The sequence below is a fragment of the Calypte anna genome, chromosome 1 (assembly GCF_003957555.1).
Source record: "Calypte anna isolate BGI_N300 chromosome 1, bCalAnn1_v1.p, whole genome shotgun sequence".
Classification (NCBI taxonomy): Eukaryota; Metazoa; Chordata; class Aves; order Apodiformes; family Trochilidae; genus Calypte; species Calypte anna.
In genome coordinates this window covers 83,819,989-83,847,501 of record NC_044244.1, presented here as the reverse complement: position 1 = coordinate 83,847,501, position 27,513 = coordinate 83,819,989, and the positions used below count along the sequence as shown (strand labels likewise).

General features: G+C 41.8%; 1 protein-coding gene across 1 annotated transcript; it reads right to left on the bottom strand.

Moving 5' to 3' along the window:
* Nucleotides 1-2,054: 2,054 nt before the first annotated feature.
* Nucleotides 2,055-21,357, bottom strand: TMEM45A (transmembrane protein 45A). The gene is made up of 6 exons (XM_008499933.2): nt 21,146-21,357; nt 10,373-10,582; nt 8,655-8,867; nt 7,320-7,504; nt 4,995-5,140; nt 2,055-3,574 (listed from the first exon to the last, which is right to left on the bottom strand). Exons 2-6 carry the CDS (start codon nt 10,560-10,562, stop codon nt 3,481-3,483), a joined length of 828 nt encoding a protein of 275 aa, XP_008498155.1. The 5' UTR covers nt 10,563-10,582; nt 21,146-21,357; the 3' UTR covers nt 2,055-3,480.
* Between the last annotated feature and the right edge of the window lie 6,156 nt (nt 21,358-27,513).

Here is a 27,513-nt window from a genome sequence, read left to right as displayed (position 1 = left end):
TGAGAAGTCTGCCCTACAGTTTTGTGTCACAAACTGTATTAGCATCAGGTTGTGCTTCTTTAAAGGCATTTTTCCTAAGCATGGTTGCACCAAAACCAGCAGGTGTGTGTGATGGGGCTTATTCGTCCAGTTCTCTGATCATTTATGGGAGTTCCACAGCAGGGAGGCAGAAGGAGATATACTCAGGCTGAGTCCTGATCAGGTTTTCTCCCAGAAAAAGTCCACAGACCTACAGGTACTGCTGGGCTGTTGCCCAGGTGCCAGATACCCCAGGCTGAGGCAGCCCCAGGAGGAACTGCAGGAGGCAGCCACTCTTCTGGTCTTGGCATTCGAGTACTGGCGCTTTTTGTTTCTGAAAAGGCAGATTTTTTCAAGGAGCGTTTGTAAGCAACCTCCACATTCACAAAGCTCTCAGGTTATGGAATCCCATGAGGCACTCACTTCTGGCTCCTGAAGACACACTTCTGTAATAACCCCAAGTTCTTTTTGATTAGTAAGCATCACCTTCATTGCCCAGCAATGCAGAAGCTTTATGCCCCAGCCTTGCTAAAATGAAAAAAATTCTGCCCTGTAAAACAATCTCAACAGTTTAGAGGCAAGTGTGATGTGGTGAAATGAAAAGATAAGATTATAGCTGGGTGTAATGACACACTGCATTTGGCCAATATATCCCTGCTCCAAGCTCCTCAACAAAGCCATGGATCATCTTTCTGGCTTATGCCACCAGTAAGTCTGATTTTAATGGAAAACCATGATAATGAAACTCACGTCTTAGATTTACAGAGTGGAGTAAATACCAATACAAAGTTTACAGTGAGGCCGCTGCAAGACTGAGACACAGAGCTACAAAAATGCAAAAATGCCATATCGATACCTTGCTTACAAGAATGTCCCGAGACAGACTACATTAAACTTTCCCAAAACCTCCAAGGCCATTGAGAGATAAGGCATTGAAGAAGGGCAAACAACTTTTTGAGAAAGGTGGTGTTCTTAGGCTGTTTTCCATTTTACATTTCTAAATATATAACTGTCTACGGGCCAACTGTTTTTGCTTTCCAAGGTAAATCGTAGTGAAATGATGCAACCAGGTGCCACTAATTGCCAGGTAGTGAGCTGAGCATGTGCTTCAAGCCTCACCTTTTATTGGCCCCCTAATCCTGTTCATGCGCAGTGGGGCCCCCCCTAATCAGGCACAGGTGGGCTTAACACAAGCTCATGCCCACTCCCTGGCAATTAGTGGCACCTGGTTGCCTCATTTCACTACAGTAAATTCATCTGGATAATCTGAAATCTGCTTCATGATACCTAGCAAAGATCCAGAATATTTTTTTTAATATGTCTTCTAAGACAACATATCAAAGCTCAGCCAGTTTATCATGATTTTCTTCCTGCTTAGGTTATCCCCTTTAGAGATACAGCACCTTAGTAATTGTACAGTATTAAATATAATTTATCAAGAAAATCCATGAAGAAACTTCCATTGTTCCTGCCTGTGAGTAGCAAAGGACTTTCTGGAGATCTCTTTCGGACTATATTACCTTACTGATTTTGGAAAGGCATTGATAAGCCTGGCAGTTGGAAATTCAGCATTAGCAGCGTGTGCAGCTAAGGAAGATGGAGAGAGAAAAAGAAAATGTGGGTCCTAAACCTGAAATGAATGTGTGAAATAGCTTAGGAAAATACTTTAATTATTTAAATTTTTTTGCAAGCTTCGGGATTCCCTTGAGCTACAAAATATTTTATTGCTTTTCTTTTTAAGCAATCAACTCACTGCAGTTAATTTTATTCTGCTCATCCTTCTGTTTCACACTGGAAAAAAAATACAGGGGAAACTCAAAAGTAGCAGGACCATATCCTACAGCTCTCATTCATCTGCCAGAGTCAATCTCTGCATTCACTTAAAACCATCAGAAAAATTTCAAATAATAGGAAGAACATATTTCTGCAGCACCAAGCCTGACATACTGGTACTATTTGAACAGAATTTGTTGTCCTGTTTATGAAAATTATTAGAAAAAAATATTTTTAGAAAGTTTTTCTGGAAGGAAAGGCTGTTTTCTATAATGATTCCCTGATGAATATGTAAAGTGGCCCATGGCCATGAGCCTGCGTTTTGTGCTCAGCCCTCTGGAAGGCAAAGCATACATGCACTGGCACAGCAAGTGCTCCTTCCTGTCTAGCTGCTCATGAAAATCTCTCAAAATATGTATTAGAGCCAGAGCAATGCTTCAAAAGTCTGCCCAGGGGTGACACAACAGCCTTAGGTTTATACACAACATCATTTTCTGATGTCTTTTGACATATATCAGTCAGTTATTTCCCTTTTGTTGAGGTTGGAGCGCATCCCAAACAACAGTGAGTGCCGCAAAAAGCATTCTGGATCAAGATTTCTGTTTTAGCAGAGAAAATAGTTCCAATTATAAAAGGTTTAATTTTTTAAAAAAGTGACTCACTGCTATGGGTAGCTGGGCATGGAGCTACTATGAAGGCAACATCTGCCCTCTCACAGCTCACCATGCAGCACTCTGCAGGTTGCCCAGCACTTGCAGGGGCAGCAGCAGGAGTCACATAAGGAAAAGAATGCAAAATGTTTCATCCTGCCTGCAGATCAGTATTATCCTCTCCTGACCGAGGTGCTGGGTCCAGTCACATGTCTGCTACAAACCCTGCTGAGATTTCACCAAATTCCACCGAAGAAGAGAAATTAACTTTGGAAAAGAAACTGGCTTTGCAGATGGGTGCTGCCCCACTGGACACCCCTTGGCCTTTCTGGGAAAGATGTTGCTCCAGGAGCTGAAGGTAAGTAAAGTCACTTCACTGCCTTTCAAAGTCAAATAATAGCAAAGGGGCAGGACTAGTTAGGCATGAGAATTAATAACTGCAGTGGCTTTTGATCACCATGTTGCTCTCTGGTATCAAGCTTGGTGGTGCATCTTCAGGACTGAACACACTTCATACTCTTCAAGGAAACACTGAATGAGTTTGCAGTGTGCATTCATCCCATTTATCATCAGGCTACAAGCAGAGACATAAAAGTATTATGCAAAACAGCTGCATGACTGATTTTTTTTTTTTATCTTGTTCTACCAATTTCCAGGTCTTCACAGTTATTTATGCACAGTTGCTTGCAGGGCAACAAACACATTTACTGGGACTCCCAAACTATGGAAATTTAATAGTCAGTTCATTTTACTTAGCTTTTAATGAGTCAAACAGACTTCATCATGCCCCCTCATCCTGGTCAAGTCTGTATAATATTAGTGTGTTTTTCTTTGAAGCATGTGATGAGCAAGATACTAGTGTAACCACCTCAAGTCGATACCAAGCTTACCCTCTGCAAATAAAGATGTAACAGTACTCGAAGGGATGTTATTTGTATAGCAAGTTGTAGTAAAGCATAATAAGATGGTAAACAGATTAGAAATGAGGTACCATTTAGCCTAATGGTAGAGCAGATAAGCTAGTCAAGCCATACTTATACTAAATTTCATCTTCTGACTCTTGATCTCGTTCCGATGTTTTCAGTAATCCCATTTCCATCGACTGGGACTGTTTAACCTTTGAACGAATTGCCCTGGGAACAACAACAAGAAAAAACATTTGTCAGTAGTAACTGAAAGGCTCATCTAGCCATATTTACATGGAAAAAAACCCCAAAACTGTTTAATTCTTGCGTCTCAGAATGGAATTAGGATGAATCATTTATGAAGACCTGAAGTGGACCACTCTGGAAGACAGTGTAAAGAGGATATAGTGACTAATTCCAACAGATTCTGGACAGAATTGAATCACAGGCCTTAAGTGTAGATACCTGTATTTTGGCATGAGTGACCACTATACAATGTGATCATGTACTGTGACATTAGTATGTGCTGCCTGTCACAATACCACCTGTATGTACTCCTTGTAAGAGCTTGTTCCTATGGACATACCTAAGAACATAGATCTTATGCAAACCTCAGTGTAAAATCTAGAAAATTCAGTGTTGTGCAGGTAAGAGACAAGGATAGATGTGTCCATTTGGAAGAGTACTATAAAGCCATGAAGAAAAGTGAGTCTGAACAACTTTCCCATGGATGGGAGTTTTGAGCAACCCTGGAATATAGGCATGGTGGTGTCTGATGCTGCAGTGGCTGCTACTCCCAGCATCAGAAGGGATGTAAGATTGTTGTCACTTTCTCTATAGCTGCCACCCTTTCCACAACAAACCACTTACCCAGACTTCAGTGTCTGTGTCTTTTGGACTGAAATCCAAAAAGATTTGGCAGCTCCTCGGTGCCAAGCAAGACTGCAAGAACTAAATATGTACAAAGCATGACTAAAGAGGGCTATTAGGATGGTAGGGGTAAAGTGAGGCTAAGAAGTATGTTTAGGACAGTGCAGGAAAAGGTTTGGTAAGGTCCTGCAGGAAGAAGCTGATAACACATGGCAAAATCAGGCTCATTTTTACAACCAGGTTAACTCTGCAATGGGAATCTCATCACAATTAACACTGGACAGTGAGGAAAAGGGCTAACACTAGAAATTAGGGAATGAAGCTGTCTAGTCAAAGAGAAATCAGGTCTAGTTACAGGAAAATGCTAGCAATGAAACCTGTCCAATCATCTTCAAAGCTAAGTCATGAAGCCTGCTGACTAAGCCACTTGGAATTAATAGAGATGGGTGATGGGGAAAAAGATACTGAAGGGAAAAAATTCTCTCCTTCTTGTAAAATTTGTGTACTTACAAATGTGGAAAACTATCAGAAAGAGCTCATTTTATCTGAGAAACATTATGCTTCCAGAGATGTACTTTATGAGTGTTTCCCCCTTTCTAATGCAGCAATGAGACATGTTGTCTTCACTGATTAGCCATATGTATTTTTATTATACCTCACAAGACAATTAATGACTTTGTGGAAACCTTTCCATTTGTCAGTGAAACTTTTCTAAAATAAATCTCCTGGTGGACTAAATAAACAGGTCTCCAAAAATTCAGTGTTTCAGGTAACTTACCAGCTGACAATTGTGTAATTCACTGCAAGTATAAGAAAAGCAAAAGCATAATGCCAGCAATAGCACATGGTGAGGAACATCATATTAGTATGATCCGTCTGATTCCACTCTGCGCTCCCATTTGGAGGATAAAGCACAAAACCAATCTATAATTAAACAACAACAACAAAAAAGATATTTAGAAATGTCATTTGCCAAATATCCTATGTGATATTTGTACTACGTTATGCACCACATGGCAGATATTTGCCATTCTTGTAGTGCTGATTGTATCAGTGAATTTTATTAAAAATACTTTGATGTAGTGGATCATTTTACACAGCTGCCTTAGAAGATGCAGGCCAGCCTCAGAGACCCCCTGCTTTTGCCTAAAGAATTAAGGAGAGGGCCAGAGAGTTGTCCTGCAGCAATCAGAATTACTTACTGTAAGAAAAGGGGCTGATGCTCAGCCATGTATGGTTTGAACTGCAAGCACATCACCAATCAGCAAACCTGCCTGGTCATTTGCACTGATTTCTTCCCAACAGCATCTGGGAATGTGCTCATGGTTCAGAAGATGAGTAATAGATCAATAAATAAAGGCAAGCCATAAGTTAATTTCTTCTTGATCATCCAGGGAAAACATCAGGTTTTGAAATTACATGAAAACAGAGCTTTCTCACTCAAGGCTATAAGTTCATGTGAAATTCATAGATGATTTGTTTGTTCAGAACTAAGAAAGATCAAATTCAGGTTAGTGAATTAACTGGTTAACTAGTAATCTCATGGCTGCAAAGGGGTCTGCCTGAGGACAAGCACCAGTTCTCTGTGTTACCTGATACTCTTCCAAGTCACCTCTCAGCAGTTTAGCTGGGAATTTAGTAGCTTGGAAGAGGAGAGGAGGGAGGAGGGGAGGAGTGTATTTTGCACTTTCGTGCAGAGAATTTAATGAATGAGGGTGTTGATGATGCAGAAATAAAGTCCCTGCACTTTTTACAAATTTTTCATGCTGCAGAAACTATGTGGTTTTCAGTCACACATACAGTTAAAGTCTGATGCAGGAGAAAAAAAAGCCACACATGAATCTCTTGCATTATTGGTTCCTCATTTTTTTTACTTTGGAACAAGAATCACATTGTCACAAGAGCTAAAGAAATAACTTGTTCTAAAATTAGGCTAGGCAGGCAAAAAAGAAAAAAATGGTAGCATCTAATTTCTCTTATGCAAAGCTTCTTAAATCACTGAAGAGAAGTTTACAATAAATAAAACAAAACACCAAGCTCTGCAGCAACAGGTTTTTTAGTTCACTTAATAGAAAAACTATGTCATTTCAAAGGTCTGCTTCTTTGCTAGAACAAGTATTTAAATATTTGAGTTGGACCTGAGTGTCCAGTCCTCTTAAGAAAGAGCAAACATTTTTATTAATCGTGTCTGGCCAGCATATAGAAAAGGGAAGACAGTCTAGACGTGCTGGAAAGAAAAATCACTGTAGTGACCTCAGTGCTGCACTGTAAGATGAAATACATTGCCAGTAACACTCCTATTTCTGTGTTATAAGATCACAGAAATTATATTCTCTCTCTTGCATAAAAGCAGAGAAAGGGTTGCTATCAAATGTCTATTAACTGGATAGAATCACAGCTAAGTGAAGGAATGTTAGTTACATTTTGAAATGTCTTTATGGAGCCACATGCCTGAAATACAAAAGTTTGGGCTTACCTCCGCTAAATGTCCTGAAAACTGGAAAAGCAGAAGGTTTTACATCACTCAATCTCTTAACCCAAACCAGGAGTTCAAATAACTTTTACACCTATGTTGCCACTACTGAAATGTTTTTTAGATAGTAGAAAGAGGAAACCAACCTAAAAGATAATTTGCACCTTCCTTCCTTTCCACACAATGTCAGGGGCTGCTTTGCCTGACCTATCCAACTGGCACTCCCTCACAGCTTCAGCAGCTGACAGTGGGGAAAAAAAAAGATGTAAAAAAATCATCATATATTGCCAGGCTGTAAAAACACTGCCACTTGGTTGGCAAATTTTTAACAGGGTGTTATGGAGATCAAAGGGAATGTTCAGTAGCAAGGGAAAGCTCAACAAAACCACTTTAGCTATTTTATTGATTCAAATAAAAGACACTAGAAGTAAGATGACTCCTTTGTCTGTAAAAAAGATATGATAAATACTTTTGTCTTTTTAAAAGGACATTAAGAATGCATTTTTTTTATATGAAAGTTTTCAGGTCTGTGTTTAAAAGACATACTATATCACCTGTGATAAGTCTGCAAAGAGGTAAATTACTAATTTGGCTGAAGAAAGAAATCCTTAAGGCAAAAAAGTGACCTACCTGCCAGAACCAGCTGCCTTGTAATATGCAGAGGCTTGTACGGAGCATCTCTAGGACAATACTGCCACGGAAGAAAACTTCCAGAAATATGCAAACAGCAGCTCCAAAGATAGCAAATAGCAGTAACTGATGAACATGAACATCCAGCATGGCTCTCCCATGAAGGTGGTAGCAAAAGAGAAAACCTGGAATAAAAAAACCCCTGTGTCCAACTCTGGAGTCCCCAACTTAAGAATGACATAGAGCTCCTTGAGGGTGTTCAAAGGAAAATCACAAAAATGATCAGAGGACTGGAGCACCTCCCCTGTAAAAATACACTGAGGAAGATGGGCTTGTTCAGCCTGGAGAAGAGGAGGCTCCAAAGAGACCTTATCGTGTCTTTCCAGTACCTGAAGGAGGCCTACGAGAGAGCTGGGGTATGACTTTTTGCATAGGTGTGTAGTGAGAGGAAAGGGGGCGATGGTTTAAAATTTGAAAGGGGGAGATTTAGCTTGGATGTTAGGAGGAAACTTTTTACTATGAGGGCAGTAAAGCACTGGAACAGGTTGCCCAGGGATGTTGTGGCTATCTCCTCCATGGAAGTGTTCAAGAACAGGTTGGATGGGTCTTTGAGCAACCTGGTCTAGTGAGAGGTGTCCCTGCCCATGGCAGGAGGGTTGGAACTGGATGATCTTTAAGGTTCCTTCCAACCTTAGCCATTCTATGATTCTATGATTGTGTGATAAATTAAGTGACCAGTTTAAGATATTTTATTTCCTTGTAAACTCCTTGCATCTGCTTCTAGTAAACTAAGGGAAATTATTAAGATCTGGCCATGTTTTCTCTCCTTGTAGATTAAATTAGGGTTTTTTCCTTCCCAAGTTGAACTTGTCTATTTTTTGCCCACTGCTGTAACTAGGGAATGAAAACCTCCCTGCCCTGGTCGCAATTAATGACTGCTCCTCCCTGTCCCCCAGTAGGGGTGGAGGGTGAGCAACTGGAGCAAAGACTGGTGGGGCCTATACCATGACAACATCCATTGAATCTGATGTTCAAACTAGTGCTCACTTACCCAGAACAGGCTTGTGCTGCTATGTTCGTAACATTTCTATTGTTACTTGAGCCAGTTAGGAAAGTACAGATACACTTCAGCAATGTGTGATCACGCTCTGGGCTGCAGGGCACACAAAACCTCAGTAGTTCAAGGAGGGCCAAGACTGATCTCTGTAAGCATTTCAGGGAGTTAAACACCCATTCCCCATAGTCTCATTCTTTAAGGCTGATTTGGGGTTCCTAGACCAAAGACTGATACCTCTCTGTATCCACACACATCCCTGTAGGGTGAGTTAAACTGACCTTCAATAAAGACTGCTAAGGAAAGCATCATCCTGTCCATGGCCACTGGTAATGTGTTGGTCCCATGAGTCACAATGTCAACCAATCCTGAAATGCCATAGAAGAGGTACATGGTAGCATGTTGCCAGTTCATCAAGTGATCCCAGTGCTTTTCCTCATAGTTATACAATTTAAGATGAGGTCCATCAGGAACAAACTGCTCAGCCACCATTCCTGCACATGAAATGAGAAGTATAATTATTTGTCCTGGTGTTTAAGGTTTAAACCGATGATAAGTCTTTGTACAAACAATAGAAGCAGTAATATATCCTCACACAGGATAATGTCCATCAATTTAGGATTTAGTCTGTCTGAGGACTGCTCTGGATGACTGCTATGCCTTTGCACCTTTCTGTCCAGTTCAGCCATTCCCAATAACATTTTTAACATCTTGTCCACATTCAAGTGAAAATGCACAAAGGAGAAAGCCAAAGGAAAGCAGGCTTCATCTCCTCCAGATGCATCTTGCAGTTTCCAACAGTGAAAATGGAGACAGCTATTTCCTCTTCTTTTTTTTTTTTTTTTTAAAGTACTGAGTTGGTATTTGAATTGCTGCTCTCAGCTTAGTCCCTCAGTGTCTTGCTAACGAGTGTACTATCCCAGCAAGAGGAAAGCTGATTTTAGATGCTTTATGTGATCAGTGAAGTTTGGGAAGAGTTTAAAATATCTTATGCTTTAAAAATGTTAAAGTTAATTATGTTTTTATAAAGCGTAGGCCTTCATCCTGCTGTGTAAGTAGATACACTGAAGAGCAAATGCAGTATTTTCCCACCTTTATTTCAACTTTTCCTAACACAGAAAGAGCAAGTTTTACTCCTGCTGCTTCTTTTACTATTTGTCCTTGTCAGGCTTTCTTGTTCATGTTTTTGACTGGAATTGAAATTACCAGACACTTAAGAAATAGCTTTTTGTTTTGGGGTAAAAATAAAAACACTAGATGAGTGGTTTAAGTGCCCATCTACCTCTAGCCACTGTCTGGGAGAGGTGTAGGAAAGGTATCTCTCAATGAATGCTGTTATTTAGATTTTAATCACTTTTTAATGTATATGGAAGCGTGTTCTGTACACACAACATCACCTCAAGTGCTGACGTAGCTTAAGTGATAGCACTTCTGGAGAGGAAGGAGAAGTAAGAACAAGGTTTTGGACCATCTTGCACCTTAATTAGAAACCAGGCAACTCTGAGTATAATGAGATCTGGAGTTCAGTCTTTCTTTGTGAATATTTTCACATTTGAATGACATTAATGAAGTGTCTGCATTTACATACTTTATCAGTAAATCAGGGGAGACTATCAACATCTGAGATGGCTGGATTCAAACTAGGAAAGCAAAGCCTCCGCAGTCTGATGCTCCCAGTCCACAGGTGAAAGGCCCTTGCCCAAGTATCCCCTCCCTTCCTGAAGCAGTGAAGAGCATATGAACACTCAGATGGACCAGATGTGAACTAGTCAGGAGACCTTAAAGGAACTCCAGAAGAGTGCCATGGATGGAAACCATGTTGGAGTCATAACTATGTAATTAATAACAGTAGCCCCACTAGTTCTTAGGTTCATGGTGCTTAAAGGACAACATACCAAAACACATGTTCAACCAGAGAACAAAATTTAAAAAATAAAATAAAATAAAATGCTGAAAGGCACAGCCTTTTTGTTATCTGTCTCAAGTCCTCCTTACTTACCAATCAGGGAAAAGACAGCTTTGATGATCCCTTCAACAAACTCCAGACGCTGAAATCCTGCCCTGGAGCCAAGGTAGCAAGCATTCTTGTTTTTTCGACAGGCATACTTCAGTGGATACTTCACTGACCACCACAAACCAAAAAGAAGAAAAAAGCTTCCAGGAAGGGCGTGCCCTTTGAAATTGCCCATGGTTTTCTGCTGGACAATACCTGAAGGTGGAACAAATGCAGACTGATTATGTGAATAGCAGGAGAATCCTGTGGGCTATAATTTAAAAGTATTTCTTTGTATAGATCAAAGCATGTCACTGAAGGAAGTACTCTAGCTTTATTTTTAAATAAATCTGGGTTCTTATCTTTTCCCCTGGCTGTTCAAAACACCCAGCCTGTCCCCCCAGTCTCATAAATTTGCAGAACAAGGGTAAGCAAACCAACTACAAAGCAGCTCACCTGAAATGCAGAGCTAGCAGCTGGCAAATTAGGAGAGAAAAAGCCATAGCACACTACATCATGCTATTGAAGTTGTACAAGCAAAGACAGAACGTGAATATTCCTAATTTGTTTCTTTCACCTTTAGGGAGAGTTCACTTTAGAGAGTGTTCTGTTTCCTTACTCCACAAACAGAAAACAAGACAATACCTGATCAAAGGGCAACTCGATTGCATACAGATCTGATGGATAACTATTCATTAATAAATTGTATTTTATATTTCTATGCAGATGTCTCATTGTAATTTACAAACATCAAGTCCTTCTCACCTATTTGATAGGTGAATTATGCACCCATAACTAGATACACATTATCAAGTACATCAGGTGCACTGAGCTACAAGGTTATCAGTCAGTCACTGTTACAAAGTCCTTTTAAAGCAATGCCATTAATAAACCTAATAATTCTGGTCACCATCCCAACTTCTAGGAGATTTAACTTAGCTTTAAGAGCTTTTTCATTAAAATGACATTAAATTGTAATTTTTCTTTAAATTATTGTAGATTGCATTGTTGTGTACCATGACCAAAAGGCATGCTCAATCTTTGCTCAGGAAATAATCAAGAATAACCACTTTAGAAGCACTGGCAATCTGTACTTTCTGTTATTATCACTGCTGACTTAAAAATACTATTACCAGACTACACTGAAGTTGGTAAAGAGTACAACATGCAGGTTCTGGTGTATTTTCCTAACCAGTAAGTATTTCCTATGGTCACCTCTGAATAAGAAGTTTGAAACTGTGGCTTGTGGGCTGTGGAGTACTTGTAGAGAGTATATGTAATGCTGTCTAGTCACGTACTCTGAGTCCTTTCCTATTTCTGGAGGCTAAGCTACACTGAAAGCATTGATTTATATTTCAAAAATTTTTAAGAAGAGAAACTTCTCCACATGCACAGGTCATGAAGCTACAAGGCTACTACCCAACTGCAGGAAAATTGACCTATATACCTATATACCACAAAGGAGAAGAAAAAAAATTTCAAGTGTTCGTGCATAGCACAAGGCAGGCTGTGATTTAAACAGGGAGGCTGAAGAGGGTCTTTCCCCCTCTGCATGTCCTCTCCTTATCCAGAGCTGATTTCTCCCATTGTAAGGCTGAAGAAAGGAAGGGGATGAGCTTTGAAATGTTTTCCTGGATAAAACTCCCCTTAGCTAATTTCTGGGGAAATATCACTGAAGTACAAGAAAAGGGAAATGTGACAGTTGTTGCCCAAGCAAGCCCATTTATGGATTATTGCAGGTATTGTCGGTGCTGGCAGTCTGAAAATCTGGAAACAAAGCACACCAAGATGCCTGCACCTAGCCCCAGAGGAGGCTCCCGGGGAAGCAGGATCTGCCAGCCACGGAGCAGCTGAAGAGGAGAATGAGGGATTTGGTTACATGCTCTTATGAAATGTAAAATACTCCATTAGGGATTTTTGCTGTGCTGGGAAGGGTTTCTGCATGGTACTTGCCTCCCAGCAAGAAGAAAAGCAAGGCCCAGAGATGTTGTGGGGATCTTTGCCTCTCCTGCTGTCCAGCTGCCCACTCAGAGCAGAGCAGAAAAGCTGTGAGGAGGAACAAGCGGTGGCAGAGCTGGCAGGCACGTCTCAGCACAGGCACCCAAGCCACCAAGATGGTGATGACCGCCTCTATCTCCACTCACAAAACACTGAATTAAGCTCTAATCCTCCCTGGGGCGTGTGTTGGTGATGCCAAATCAGACTACTTGTGAGCTGAGCATCTCTGATCCTGCCCCAGGGTGGGCAGTGCAAGAGGGAAATGAGGTGGCAGCTGAGTGTCTAAGGGTCTAGAGAGCCTTTCTCAGCCTCATCTGCTTCCCCACTACCCTGAAAGTCCTGTTAGGTTGATGCCTGTGTTTTATTTGCAAGTGAAGAAAGCACTGCTCACTCCTGAGCAGCCCACTTTGTTGTGGCTGGGGCGCTCAGCCCCACAGATGAGACCCAGTTCCCAACATCTCACAGAAGATGCACCTCGTAGCAAGATAAACCTCTTTTAGGGCACAGCGCTTCAAGGTCCAACCAGGTGTTCCAGAAGAAACTCAGAATAGTGCTCTGAGTCTGTTGCCCTCAGGGTTGACTAGCCTAGATTGGTGCTATTGCTCCAAGAGCAACTGACCTCTCTGCTGGCTTGGTCAGGACTGAGCTGAGAGTGTGCTCCAGGCCTCACCCTTTATTGGCCCCCTAATCCTGCTCATGCGCAGTTGGGGCCCACCCTAACCAGCCACAGGTGGGCTTAACACAAGCTCATGCCCACTACCTGGCAATTAGTGGCACCTGGTTGCCTCATTTCACTACAGCACCTCATTTCAGGACATCTTTAGTTCAAAGAGCCAGAGCAGCTTGCAGTACTAACAGGAGATGAAGTTTTAGACAGTCATCTGGACTTTGCTTTAGCCTTTGTTTTAAACTTTGAAATACTTCTTTCACTATGAAAGCCTCAGTTTCTGGTTCTTCTAAAACTTTCTGGCCTGAAAGGTACTACAGATGAGGTTTATTCCTTCTTCGAAGGAAAGGAAGAGGAGAGGAATGGGGGGTGGCCTTCCCTCCCCTGTGCCTGATCTCCCTGAACACTATTCATTAGAAAGACTTTATTCATTAGATATTTTATTATTCACCACAGGTACATAGCACTCCAAAGGGAAAGATTTAGCCTGTATGGCACATCAAAGCAAGATACTGGATTAAAAAGGTAAACTAAACCTATGAGAAGCTTCTCTCTAGGAGATTGCAGCTGCAGAAAGAGTCAGATGAAGCACTGTGTGTTGATGTTGTTGCAGTGAATGGTATAAAAAAAAAAAGTCACATGTGTGTTACCTAGAAATCTGATCAGTGCAGAATTTTTGTGTCCTAAACCTCAGTCATACATCAAGATACTCTGTTTAAAACTCTGGTTTTGCCTTTCAAAACAAGGGAAAAGATGAAAAAGGAAAAGACTGATAGAGCCACTATGGTTTTATATCCAAGATAAGCAAACAGAACCAGAAAAAATTATTTTTCTGTAAGGAATATGATTGCATATTATTAGCTTCCCTGTGTATAAACTTCAATTTGAGTTCATTCAAAGAAGTTAGGGATTACTTGTAGGATGTTTCCAGAAAGAGACAAGCCAGATCTGCCAGCCAGCTGTTGTGGCAGACCTCTGGAGCACTGAATCTCAACAGTCAGTTTCAGAAAGAAGCTATATGAATTATACTTTAAATCCTTTGTAGACATGAAAACACCATGACAGAGCTCACCTTAAACTGATTAAGCTTTCTAAATAATTAATTTCCTTTAATTGGTCCTGAGAGTTTATTTTGGCAAGACTAAATATCAACTGCCACCACACACCATTTTTATCTGACAGTAAAGTACTCTGTGAAATCCTTCTATTGAGATGGTGTGGGGCACACCAGGGCAGTAATGCTTTGTGTACCTGAGATGTTCCTCCCCTTGTACAGGCTGCACAAGGGGATCAGAAAAGAATTGGGGATCTGCTGGCAAAGGAAAAGATGAACAAAGGCAGGTAGCAAATGAGCACTCAAGAAAAAGTGAGTATTTTTGTGGGTATCAAAAACCAGCTTTTTAGCCTGAAAATTTTCTCTCTTACACCAGCAGAAGCATGAAAGGCAGGCAGTATAACAAAATGAGGCAACCAGGTGCCACTAATTGCCAGGGAGTGGGCATGAGCTTGTGTTAAGCCCACCTGTGCCTGATTAGGGTGGGCCCCAACTGGGCATGAGCAGGATTAGGGGGCCAATAAAAGGTACGCAGCCGGTTAGCGCGCAGTACTTATACAGCAAGACCGAGCAATGCTGAGGCCGTGGGTTCGAGCCTCACCCTTGTGGTGAAGAGCTCTGATGGCGCAACAAAGTTAGTGCGGTGCTGAGACAAAGCTCCAGGGGCACAGTCAGGTTAGCGCAGTGCTCATAGAAGCAGGAAAAAGCCAAGCATGCCGAGGCTGTGAGTTCCAGCATGAGCTGAGCTTGTGAGTTTGAGCCTCACCTTTTATTGGCCCCCTAATCCTGCTCATGCGCAGTTGGGGCCTGCCCTAATCAGGCACAGGTGGGCTTAACACAAACTCATGCCCACTACCTGGCAATTAGTGGCACCTGGTTGCCTCATTTCACTAGAAGGCAATAAACACTTATATAAATCCTTTAAACACCTTCTGACTTTTGGGAGGGACATTTCATAACATACACAAGTCAGATTCCTCATCTTTTGAGGCTGCCCGTGTAGGGACTAAGGCAAGGCTTGCAAGTAGTAAGGAAAAACTAGCAATACCTCCTGACATAGACTGTTCCTCAATCCGTTCTTGAAGAACTAGATTAATTTCCTTTTTTTTCTCCTTCCTCCCTTTAAAAAAAGCCAGAGGATCAGCACCCTGTACTGGAGGGGGACATAAGAGACAGCTGAGCCAGAGCTGCCCTGCATCAGGCAGTTTCCCTTCCCTGTCTATTCTCCTACCACAGAAGTATGCCTTGCAATTTCCTGTGTTTATCAAGCCCTGGTGGATGTTAAAGAAGACAGTCAATGAAACATGCAGGGTTTGTTTTTTCCAGAAATGACACAAGTTACGGGAGAAACTCACTCTGCTGCAATGCATTCATTTCTGCTACAAAACCATAGGATAAAAATGTTAAAACTCAGAGATTAACCATAAGAAAATTTCCTGCAACTGTGAAATCAAAACATTATCCCTCTCCCATCTATGCTAGATTAGCAAAAAACAGTGTGGAGTTTATAATATTTGATAGAAAATATTTATTTATCCAGAGGAGCAGTAGGAATCCATCATGATGTCAATGAGAATAGTGCACTCAGGTAAGAGGAGGAAATGACAACTTTGTATACACTTTCTAATCAGTTCACAGTCTGCGATCATACAGCTTTCATTGAAAACAAGAATCCAGCAAAGTTAAATATATTGAAGGCACATCACAGAAAATCAGACAAGTTTACTTCAGTATCAAAGTTTCCTTGTCATTGAAGATATATTCATGAGGTGAGTGCCTTTTAACCTGTAGCCACTAGATTAGAAACATCACAGAGAGCCATGCTGATCTGAAAAACACTATCTGCTGTAATTATTCTCTTCACTAAATGCAGTACTGGTTTCATGTCATGACTAAAAGTGTTTCAGCAACTACAACTTCATGTTTCCAGATGAGGTCACTGCTCTGGTGTGAAGGTGCTCTGGCACCTATAGCTCCTTCAGAATTAAACTGGAACTAAGTGCTGTGGGGGTTAAGACTTCCTGAAATGTTAAAAAATGACAGTACATCCTTGATATTTTTGGCTTAAGAGTATGAGAGATAAAGATTTTCAGCTAAAAATAAATAAATAAATAAATGTCACAAATAGGCAGCTCTGAAACCTGTAAGAGAAGAATTCAACCCTTGATAAAATCTTCAGGACTACCAGACAGGGATGAAAACCAGAAATCCCAAAGAGGTAATGGCCAGAAATCTATATTCTGGCCTGAAAGAATAGGGTATCCAAGTCAAAATCTCTTGTAACACTAAGTTTGGGCTCATGGCCAGTACTACTCTAACTTTTTCAGTGCCTTGCATCTGTCAACAACTCTTTGTTCCCAGTTACTTGTCCTTCTTAGCCCTCTGAGTGCTTCTCACAGGGTTTTTTCATCTCTCGTGACCCTCAGTTTTCTGGCTTTTCTTCCCCTTTCTCTGTGCATCTGCTGAATTTGTTTCTGCTCTCATAGCTGAACAGACTATCTCCAGAGGTTATCCAGGGATAAGAAACACTCCAGAATAGTCTTACCATTTGCTGTTGATATCAGAGCAGCTGCTAGTCTGTGGATATCAAATATTTGGTCTTCAGGACTGCCAGTTCAGAGCCTTTCATTCACCACACATTCCGAAAACATGCACACACACAAAAAGAAATACCTTGTGATTGCACGGAATATGTAAGTCATTTTTTCCTATTGGCCATAAAACTTGGTATTTCCTAGCACAGCCTTAAATAAAGGGTAAAACATCACGAGTATGTGAGCAGACTATTGCAGGTATGAGAGTGCTACCTCCTGCAGGAGCATGTTCAGCTTCAGCCCCCACAGCCACTTCCTTGCCTGCAGGATCCCAGCAGCGGCCGCTGCCTCCTGTGGGGTGACCTTCCAGCTGTCCCTTGTGCAAAGCAGCTCTTCCCTCCAGAGGGTCACACAGAGCAGCTCTTCCCTTCCCTGCAGAGGGTCACAGCAGATTGCTGGCCTCAAAGGGAGTTGCTGCCAATGCACAGCTCAATAGAATCAAGCAAGATTTCTCTTGCATGCAGTGGAGGCTGAGCCCAGCCAGACAGATGGCATAGGGGAGGACTTGCTGCTACATCCCACTGCTGTGCTGCAGGAGATCTTCACTGACACCCAGGACTGGCTCCCCCCTACAGTCTACCTGGTGCTGGGCTCAGCTAGAGCTCTTGCTGCTTCCTGATTTTAACCTGAATTGTGCCAGCAAGTGAAATTCCTAAATGCTCTCTCTTTTTAAAGTTAATTCCTTTTACTGTTCCTCCTCTTACTGTCCAAATTTCTTCAATGAATTACCTCTGCAGGAAACCAGGTAAACCTGAAGGCCCCTGGTCACACCTCCAGTGAGAAAATTGCTGTCTGGGTACCCTACCAACACCATTTTTGTAAGGTATAACCCCTGGCCACTCCTTGTAGTTTCAGGTGTGCTCACTGACAGGTTCTCTGCTTCCTGATAGTCATTATAGAAAAATGTCAAGGGAGCAAAAGTTTGTTATCTCAGCTGATGGCTTATTGCTCAATGTCCAGCTCTGGAGAGAAAATAAAATAAAATAAAATATTGTTAGGTTTTTGTTAGCATTCATGGACTTCGCTTCATAGTGTCTTCTCAACACAGTTAGGGCTTCAGCAGAAGAATCAAGTAAGACAGCAAAGTTGACACAACATAGTTGACTATGACAAATATTTGTAATAATTACTAAGTATCATCTGGGCTGTGACAAATCCTGTGCCTGGCATTTACAGACCACTTTACAGACTGTTAGAATTTGCTGCAGTTGTTTATGTTTCCAACTACATCTTGAAGACAGGAAAACACAACTGAAAAAAGGGGTGTTTCCTGAGCAGACTCACTGTTTGAGTGGTCTAATATGCTTTTTTCTACCTGCAAGCAAGGCAGGTGTGAAAAAGGAAAGTGAGTAATTCTAGTCTTGGAGAAGGACAGATTTCAGGTATGGAAGACAGGGCTTGCTGACCTCAGTATGGCTTATAATTCTTTGGTTGCAAGGGTTGCTGCCTTATTGTGGCTACCAGTGACTGCAGAAAAGGCAGATTTCTCTTCGGTTTCTCTTCATTACATATGATACCATATACTGGGGTGACTGAGGCCTTAAAACGAGAAATGGACTATTATAGAGAAGACCCTGTTTTAAAGAATCACCAGACACTAACAGAATACAGTAAGCAGAAGTGTCATACAGTGCTGTGCATACTAGTAAGCTTTCAACATAAGGATGCTCTCAAGTTAATAAAAACAGGAAGGGAGTTCATCAGTTCATCTTAACAAGTGAAAGAGCATTTAGCAGTCATTGTTGGTATTCATAGGAAGGATTCAGTTTTCTTTCCAAAAAAATTACAAGCCAGCTCAGTTAGCCGGTGTGAGGCTCATAACAGCTCATACCTGGGGAACAAGCAGGTGGCACCTCTAAGAGCTGAACTTCTGTCCCCTGCTAGGAAAAAAGCCAGAAACCAGGGGTGTGTGTCCAGAATCTTGACTTCTAGTGGGACACTGGGCTACACTTGGCTGTCTCCTCCTGCTGAGATCCAACCTCTTCTTCTTGAATCTTTGCTTTCAGAAGTTATTTGATAAAGTGATTCTTAGCCATCAGCCATCCTGTCTGTCTGGGGAGTAGTACCTTACAGATTTGGATTCTATAACTAATGACATTTGGGAGATTAGGGCTTGCACTGTAGTGTTCTGATAAGAAATGGAGAAAAAATTCTAAAAACCTTTCTTCTCAGTAATTTCCATAAAGCCATGGAACAGAGCAGAAAGGGGGATTTGCATCTAGAGCTTTAGCCTTGACTGATTTGTCTTTGTACTTGGAAGTTTTCTCTGCAAGTCTTGTCTGTTGAGATCAGGGTGCTTGGTGTAGTGCTAATCACAGGGGTGACCAAGAGCACTGTCTCTACCAGCTATTGCATGGGGGAAATACACTCTCAAAAAATGTGTGGGTCAGAAGAGAAAGAGAAACACTAATGAATAAATGGGAGCATTGGCAAGGTAAGCTGGGAGAAATAACTGCCAGAGTTAGCCCAGCCAGAAAAATAAAAATGCATCAGAGAAAAAGGTGTAGTTCCTCTTTATGAGCCCACCTCATACACACTAAATGGGAATTAGCTAGTGCTAATGCAACATTAGCAGAAATTGAAGAGTCCTCCATAATGCAAGACCAAAGCAGAGGCAGCTTCTGTTTGTGCTGCCTGTCATCCAACAGAGTTAATGGAGGAAGCAAGAATAATGCTATGGAGTAGGAGCTCTGTAATTCAAGCAGCAGCTGCAGCAAGGGGCTGTATCCCTTTCCGAAACCAGTGATGTTACAGATGCTACATTCTGTATCTTAGAAATGTCTCAAATGCAAGGTCATATGGAGTTTCAGGAATCTTGCCAAGAAAGCATTCAAATGGTATAGCAGGCCCTGATTTAAGCATAAATTAATGAGAATTAAGTCTCCTTTTTGTTTTCTGGAGCAAAAAGAAGTCTCAGAACTCAAGATGTTGCTCATGCTGCAGGATAAAACAGAACTGCCACATTAGAGTGGCAGTCTACTAAAATCCAAGATATTTCAAAAACAGTGTTTGATTATTTATAATCCCTGGCTTTAGGAACTCACCTTGTGCATATGAGACAATCAAAATGGCCACTGCTACCAACTGCAAGAGAGCATGAGCATGTTTGGTCACATCTAAGAAAGAGAGCAGGAGCCAATCAACAAGAAGTTTGACAGTGAGGAGTCTTGATTCATGTAAGGTACAGACTGGAAAACAAGAAGCCCATTTTTGTGCTACTGCACCGGCTGTTTTCATTACTGAGTAAAATGGCATTTCCCAGCAGATTTGGTGTGCAAGAAAAGAGCACACAGGGAGCAGTTTGCTTAAACAGAGGCATAATTATTGAAGCCACTTCTCAAGGTTCATTTGACTTTTCTGCCCCAGCAATTATATCTATCCACACCCTCAACAACTTAGGGTCAAGAGACCCTAAGAGAATTATCTTTGGCTTATACAACTCCATTTGTAAAGAGAAAAATACAGGAAAAGCCCGCATAAGCAACCCTGAAAAGAAGCAAAATACATCTGACTGAACTTCAGAAAGGTATCTCCAGAGTCAATTATGAATTTGCATATAAAATAGGTATTGAATAAATACCTTTTACAAATGAAAAAGTACTTGTGATGACTTATGGCACAATGTATGCCATAATTTAGAGAGGTCTACAATAATATAAGGTGATGTAAACGGAGTTATACATTCCGGAGAAATCACAAGTTCTAGATATATAAATGCATATTCATTGTAAAATGTTCAGGTTTTGAAACAATAAGCAGAAATATTTTGTTTTGAAGCACTTCTATGTTTCAATTCCTAAGATCTGAAATTTCAAAAAGCCTCTTAACTAAAATATAATAAAATGTTTCATACTGTGTAAATTATTAAACATTTTTGGGAGAGAGCATGATATATTACTGAAAAAATAAATTAAAAAAAAGAAAAAAAAAAGAAAAAAAAAGAAAAGAAAGAAACTAATAAACAAAAAACCAAAAGAAAACAAACAAAACAAAACAAACTCAGGGACTGCAAGTGTTTTTCCAATGGTTATTCTATTTTGAAATAGAGAGACTAGGGTTTCTCTCTAATAAGTAGACGTGGCTACTTTAAACTCTTGATTTCGCCTGGAAATTCAGAGTTTGGATGCATATCTCCATTTGAGACATCCAAGTAAGAGAGAGAAAATAAAAACAGGCACAAAACCTAAACCTATAGTGAATGTTTTATTCCCATCTTTAACACTTAATCCGCCTAGGTTTAATGATCCAGAACCACTGCTGCCAAAGTGCCTGTACCTGGGCTAAACTACTCCGGATGCCTACAAGGGCTTACAGGCGTGTTTTACCACCAGCAATCTTTCTGAAAGCTGTTTCTGATTTAAAAGTACCGTCGGCCCTTTTTGCCCCAGGAGTGCCCCTCATGGACAGACTTAAGGCCAACATGGAGTAGTTTGTTGTCCTTTCAGGCGGGAATATTCAACACTTACCCCTCCTGCAGCCTCCCGGTGAAAGAGCTCCAGCCTTGCCCGCACCCAGGGCTGGGAGGCTGTCGAGTTCCCTTTACCTCCGCCGCCCCGCTCCCTCGCAGCCTCCTTCCTTCTCCTCTTTCCCCGCAGCCCCTCTCCCCCTCCGAGGGATTTCTCTGCCCGGGCCCAGACCAGCCCCCCGGCCGCCGGACCCTCCAGATGTGGCAGCCGCTGGGGGATGCGCAGCAGCCGCTGACCCAGATGTTTGCGGCGCGGCCGCCCAGATGTTCCCCGGGCGGCCCCGCGGGGGGCGGGCGGTTTCCTCCCCGCCGAGGCTGGGGAGGACCCAGGGCAGCGCCAAATAAAAGTGGAAAGCCAAGCTTCAGCGGGATCCGGCTCTGCCCGGTGCCCGTCCCCCCTTTTGTTGTTCTTTCCAGGAAAAGCAGCGGGGAACGGGGCTGGGCCGGCGGCGGGGCTCAGGGCCGGAGGTAGCGGCTCCCACCAGCCCGGGAGGGCTAGGAAAAGTAGAAGAAGGAGAGAGACACTTGCTGACACACAAACCCTCCTTTGATTGCTGCATAGAACAGCGGGGGATTTTTTATATTTTTTTTTTTTCCGTCTGAGGTTTCCGCTACAAAAAGGAGCACCCTCGTTCCTGTAATTTCACAGGAATGTATGGCAGAGCCCTGAACCCAAAAGAAGAATGTCTAAAAATAATATTGAAAGGATGAAGCCACAGTTTTATTTTCAAATGTCATGCTGTAGCTAACTATGTTAGTGACATTATTGAATCCTTTACAGTACAGTGAAAGGCATCTGATACAGCACCAAACTCAGCTACATTAGCCAGCAGAGACATCAACAGAATCTTCAAGATTTGAACATGGAAAAACCCTCCTTTGAGGTATTTACAGAATCACAGAATCATCCAGGTTGGAAAGGACCTCTGAGATCATCAAGTCCAACCCTTGACCCACTACCACTGTGGTTACCAGACCATGGCACTGAGTGCCACATCAGTCTCTTCTTAAAAACCTCCAGGAATAGAGAATCCATCACCGTGGTCAGGAGTTACTTTACCATGAATTTATGACATCAGGCTTTGAAGTTCTCTTCAAACTACACCAGGAGTCTCCCTGACCTTATTTTGCCCCTGTCAGCATCAAGCTCTTGTGTTGCCAGCCTCCCTTGAGGCTGTTAGAATAGCCAAGCTGAGATGCATTTCTCTCCACCATGTATTCATAACATGGACTACAGTCTAAGACCTCAGGTCCCCTAATTCAGGATTTCTGCTTTTCAGGTTTTGAAAGCTTTTTGCGTTGCAAATTTTGTGGATGAAATTAACTCCATGTCAAGATTAAAACTTAGGGACATTATTAGAGCCTTCCAATATATAAAGGGTGTTTACAGGAAAGATGGGAACAGACTTTTTGGTAGAGCCTGTAGCAGTAGAGCAAAGGGCAACATTTTAAACTGAAAGAGGGCAGATTTAGACTAGAGATAAGGAAGAAATTCTTCAATGTAAGGTTGGTGAGGCACAGGCACAGGCTGCCCAGGGAAGCTGTGGATGTCTCTTCCCTGGAAGTGTTCAAGGCCAGGCTGGATGGGGCTTTCAGCAGCCTGGTCATGGGAGGTGTCCTTGCCCATGGCAGGGAGCTTGGAAATGGATTATCTTTAAGGTCCCTTCCAACCCAAACCATTTGATGAGTCTATGATTGGCAGGGATTTCTGTTTGATGCTTTTTCACCCTCAGTTATCTTCTCAGATAGCTCTGTCCATGCTTGTCTCTTTAGTATGAAGTGATATTTTTACTATCATATTAATAGTGTTCCAGCAAATACCCTTCAGCATCTGGCAAGCAGATGCCTCTGCAAGTTAGGTGATGTAATCACTATAGAGAAAAAGGCAATATTTTCCAGGAGCCCCTCTCCCTAAGCAGTCTTTCAGAAATCCAGCCTCTGTAACAGCTGTTACAGCTGAGTGACTTCTTTTGTAATTTTTTTTAGACTGCAGAATTCATTTCACATAATAGCATTAATTCCTACCTAATGGATATCCCTCTGTTGCAGAAGAGTTTTCAGTTAGACTGAGATAAATCAGTTAATGAACCTGATAATTGTAATTACCTCATCTATTTACCACTGGTTTGATGCGTTTGTCTTGGCAGTGGAGCAAAAATCTCTTCGTGGGATTCCTCGCTTCCATCCATACTTAAGATGACATAGAAGTGACTCTAAGTAACAATTAGTGTCTCCAATGTCAAAAACTCCTATTAACATCCTGGAAACCCTACAGGGATTCTGTACTTACGTGAGGACTACTGTAGCGTGCATTGAAGTAACCACAGAGAAGCACATGCATAGAATATTCTATAAAACTGTTAGGGACTGTGGAAACAACAAAACATCCTTTGTAATTTTTTTACCAAAGGTCACCAAGAGGCACTTCTACTTTCAGTCAAGGTCAGACCTTCTGTCATTTTCATCCTACTCTTTTTAATTTATTCTAAAGGAAATTAATTAATTAAATTAAAACTGAATCTGTTCCAAACTCAGGGTTCATGCCTGACACACAGGCAGACAATTGAGCCCTCCCCTGTCTGGAGGAACAGAGTATTCACCCACCGCTAAAGGGGTTTGGTGTTTTTACCCAACTCTGGCTGGTCAAAGGATAAAGGAAATCAGACATCACTTGTCTTGCTTGCTGAAGCAATGTATTCCCAAAATTAGAATTACTGATAGATCCAGTTCACCAGTTTGTAATTAATACTGTATTGGGTCCATTTCCACTTTTCTTCCTACTCAATGTGCCCATCAGCAAATTAACAATTGCCTTTAGATGCTTAATGCTGTAGTGAGTGTCAGGTCTGTGCTGTGAATGCTTCTGGACAACTGCTCAATACTTGAACAGCATGAGTTTGATGTCATTTACATTGTTGCAGCTGTACAGTAAAATGAGCACACTGTATGGGAAAAGCACCATGTATTCTCTCTGACATGGTAAAACCTGTTCATTCGGGACAGCTGCATATAAAAACTGTAGTTCTGAAGACAGAAAAACAAGATTATCTGAAAAATACAGCCTAGGTGCATCTTTTGTGTCTGCCCATCTGACAAACAAATTTATTATTTCCATATGCCCTGTGTCCTATTTTTGACTGGAAAAATTCCTTCATACCTGGGAATCCCTCCATTTTTGCTGGAATGAAAGTAAATCACACCCAGAAGAATCATTAGGGAGAACACTTCAAATAAAGCTCAGTAAATCGTTGGGCTTGAGTACCTGAGACAACTACAGAGAAGACTTTTTATAGGCTTGTCTTTGGTTGTTTACTGCTGATACGGAGCATTGCACCTGAAGCAAGTCATGAAGAAGTTTGTTCATGGCCGAGTTTAAATGATGCAAGGTGAATTTACAAATAGTGCTTAGAATCATAGAATTGGCTGGGTTGGAAGGGACCTCAGAGACCATCAAGTCCAACCCTTGATCCACTACTGCTGCAGCTACCAGACCATGGCAATGAGTGCCACATCCAGTCTCTTTTTAAATATCTCCAGGGACAGAGAATCCACTACTTCCCTGGGCAGCCCATTCCAATGTCTGATCACCCTCTCCGTAAAGAAATTCTTTCTAATATCCAACCTAAACCTCCCCTGGTGGCTTGAGCCACTTTTCACAGGAGTTACCTGAATGAAGCACTACAAGGCCAAACATCTGTGGCTCCAAGCCCCACAGGTCTATTACATTACATTTAAAGCTTTAGTTCTTTAGTTCATCAGAGTTACCACAGGTATCAGGCATTTAAACGAACCATATCTCTCTCCCTCCTTTGCCCACAGTCACACATCTGTGCCTTGATCCAAATACCCATCAGCAGGTTACAGACAAATCAGAGGTATATACATGTTTTAAGGGCACCGTAGCCTCTCAGCTTGGCAAAGAAGGTGAGCATCACGTGGAGTCATAAGATCTGGTTTCAGCCCTGTCACCCAGTGTTGGAGAATCTTTGGAAGAAAATGGGCATGTGAGCAATCCTAACTATTTAGCTTTAGCCAGAGTGAGCTAAGGGCCTTGAGGCCCAGCTGCAAGGTTACTAAAAGATCAGCTACAGGCAAAAGACAAGGGAGCTGGCAGCAGAAAAGAAGAATAACAGGATGGGAAAGCCCATTGCATAGACAGCACATAAACAGCTGTATTTAACTAGTTAGATAGTGCCCTGTGGCGTATGAAGAATGTGTTGTACCAATCAGCAATATGCTTGTATTATGTTATCAGCCTGACAGTGTATAAAATGGCTACTGCTGCTCTCAATAAATGGCAATACTTGGATTATATTCATCTGCATGTTGTACGCTGCACTCTTCCCGACAACCTGCGGTAACTCTACCTTTGGCAAACAGTGGAAGAAGACACCACCATAACCTCTTTCTCCAACATTTTCTCCATGGGGCTCTGGCAGCTGCACTCTGTGCCTTTGGACTTTGATGCTCTTACCAGGGCTGGTTTCATTCATGCTCTTGCCCCCTGAGGTTGTGCACCCAGCCTTCAGCATGGGTGTAGAGTAGGGGTGTGAGAGATCATAGCCTTGCATCATCAGGGCTTGAAGCCAACCATTGGCCTCCCAAGCCCAGTCCAGTCTAGTCCAACAGGACACTTTCATGACATGTGTCTATGTAAAAGTTGAAGAAAAATGTCTATCTGCTCCCTTGGACATTTTGTATATAGCACCACATCTGAGATAGACCTGGTGAAATGTAACATCTAAGTGTATCTGACACTGATGAAATCATTCATCTCCAGAGTGAGCAGAGGAAGTTAAACAAATCATTCTGGCTTTGCAAAGTTTATGCAATAGCTGAAAAAAAAAAAGACAAATACATGTATTGTCTGTGCCTTGAGGAAAGGAAAACGTAGACATTCTGTTTTCAACAGAACTTGTAATAAGCGAATAAAAAGTGAATTTCAATACAAAGAACACCTTAAGACAGTCCAATTTTTTGAGACTGAGTAGGGATATTTGTTCTTAGATGGACTTAAAAGATACAGGTTTACATCTTTAGAGTTTAAAAATGCTTCTAGGCCTAACTCAGCCATCAGCAAAAAATGTAGTTACATTAGGCATGGCTTTGGTCCCCACTCTGGTCCCTGGCTCCTCCGATCTGCCCTTGAGGAGTTCTTAAACTGGAGAAGTGGGGAGGAGGTAAAACAAGGGAAAAGGCATGGGACAGAGGAATTATAAATGTTCCCTTTGTCAAAACAGGGGATTTTTGCTAATGCTGGGAAGGCCAGAAGCATCAAACACCTTTCTCAGGAATAGTTTCTGCCTCCATTTAGTACTCCCTTTCTCTGCTTGAATCTATGTGTCAAGGCCACTTATGCTTAGCACATCTCTTTACACAAAAGCTAATCTTGTGCTAATAGCCCAGCTAAAACGCACACAAAAAAGTATACAAACAAAAATACCTCAAGAAATATATGTCAGTATAATTTGTCCATTCTCTTAGTTTCTCAGAGACAATAGAATTGCTTCCACCTTTTGCACTTGTAGTAACAATGTTGTATAGCTGTTTGGTCTGACTTTAATTTAGATTAGGAACGTCAACAACAGTCAATTGCTCTGCTTTCACTGGTAAGATATTTCTTACCAGATTTTTTGCTGTAAGCAGAAATGCCTACTTGATGGTGGGTGCATTTATAAGGTTGTAGAACTCTGACCAGCCTTCCTTTGCCTCCTAGCTTCCCCCCCCCCAACAAATGGGAGCTAAGAAACCCTCCTGAACCAAAATGATAAAGTGTAACTAAAATGTGTTAAGGAAAAGTATAGATGAAGGCTACATAGTTAATGTGACTGAAGTTGCCACCAGAACAAGTTAACTGAAGGAAATAAAAGCAGAGGGCTTGGCTCCCCTCAGGCAGTTTTCACATTCAGTGTTGGTCCACAGAAATTTGTGGACACTTTTCAGGGGAGCAGAGTCAGAAGTTTTTAAAATGTAAAATTTTAGTGTTAAAAACCCATGCATCCAGGTGCAATAGCAAGTTGTTGCTCTCAAGAAGGAGCTGCTCTTTCTGAGGCTATTTCTAAGGAATGATTCTGTAGTGAAATGAGGCAACCAGGTGCCACTAATTGCCAGAGAGTGGTAATGAGCTTATGTTAAGCCCACCTGTGCCTGATTAGGGTGGGCTCCCACTGCACATGAGCAGGATTAGGGAAGCAGATGCTCAGCTCAGTCCTCAGCCAGCAGAGAGGTTGAGTGCTCTGGGAGCAATAGCAGTGGGCAGGGCAGGGCAGGGCAAGGCAAGGCAAGGCAAGGCAAGGCAAGGCAAGGCAAGGCAAGGCAAGGCAAGGCAAGGCCCCCCAAAAAAACAAAAAAAATCAAAACAAAAAACCC

What these genes read in the sequence shown, in the direction of transcription:
- TMEM45A (XM_008499933.2), bottom strand. Translation starts at nt 10,562, where the DNA reads ATGGGCAATTTCAAAGGGCACGCCCTTCCTGGAAGCTTTTTTCTTCTT. An exon ending in AGCTGTCTTTTCCCTGATTG is followed by an intron (nt 8,868 to 10,372) that starts GTAAGTAAGGAG and finishes TTTCATGTGCAG; the next exon opens with GAATGGTGGCTGAGCAGTTT. An exon ending in CTTAGCAGTCTTTATTGAAG is followed by an intron (nt 7,505 to 8,654) that starts GTCAGTTTAACT and finishes TTTTTATTCCAG; the next exon opens with GTTTTCTCTTTTGCTACCAC.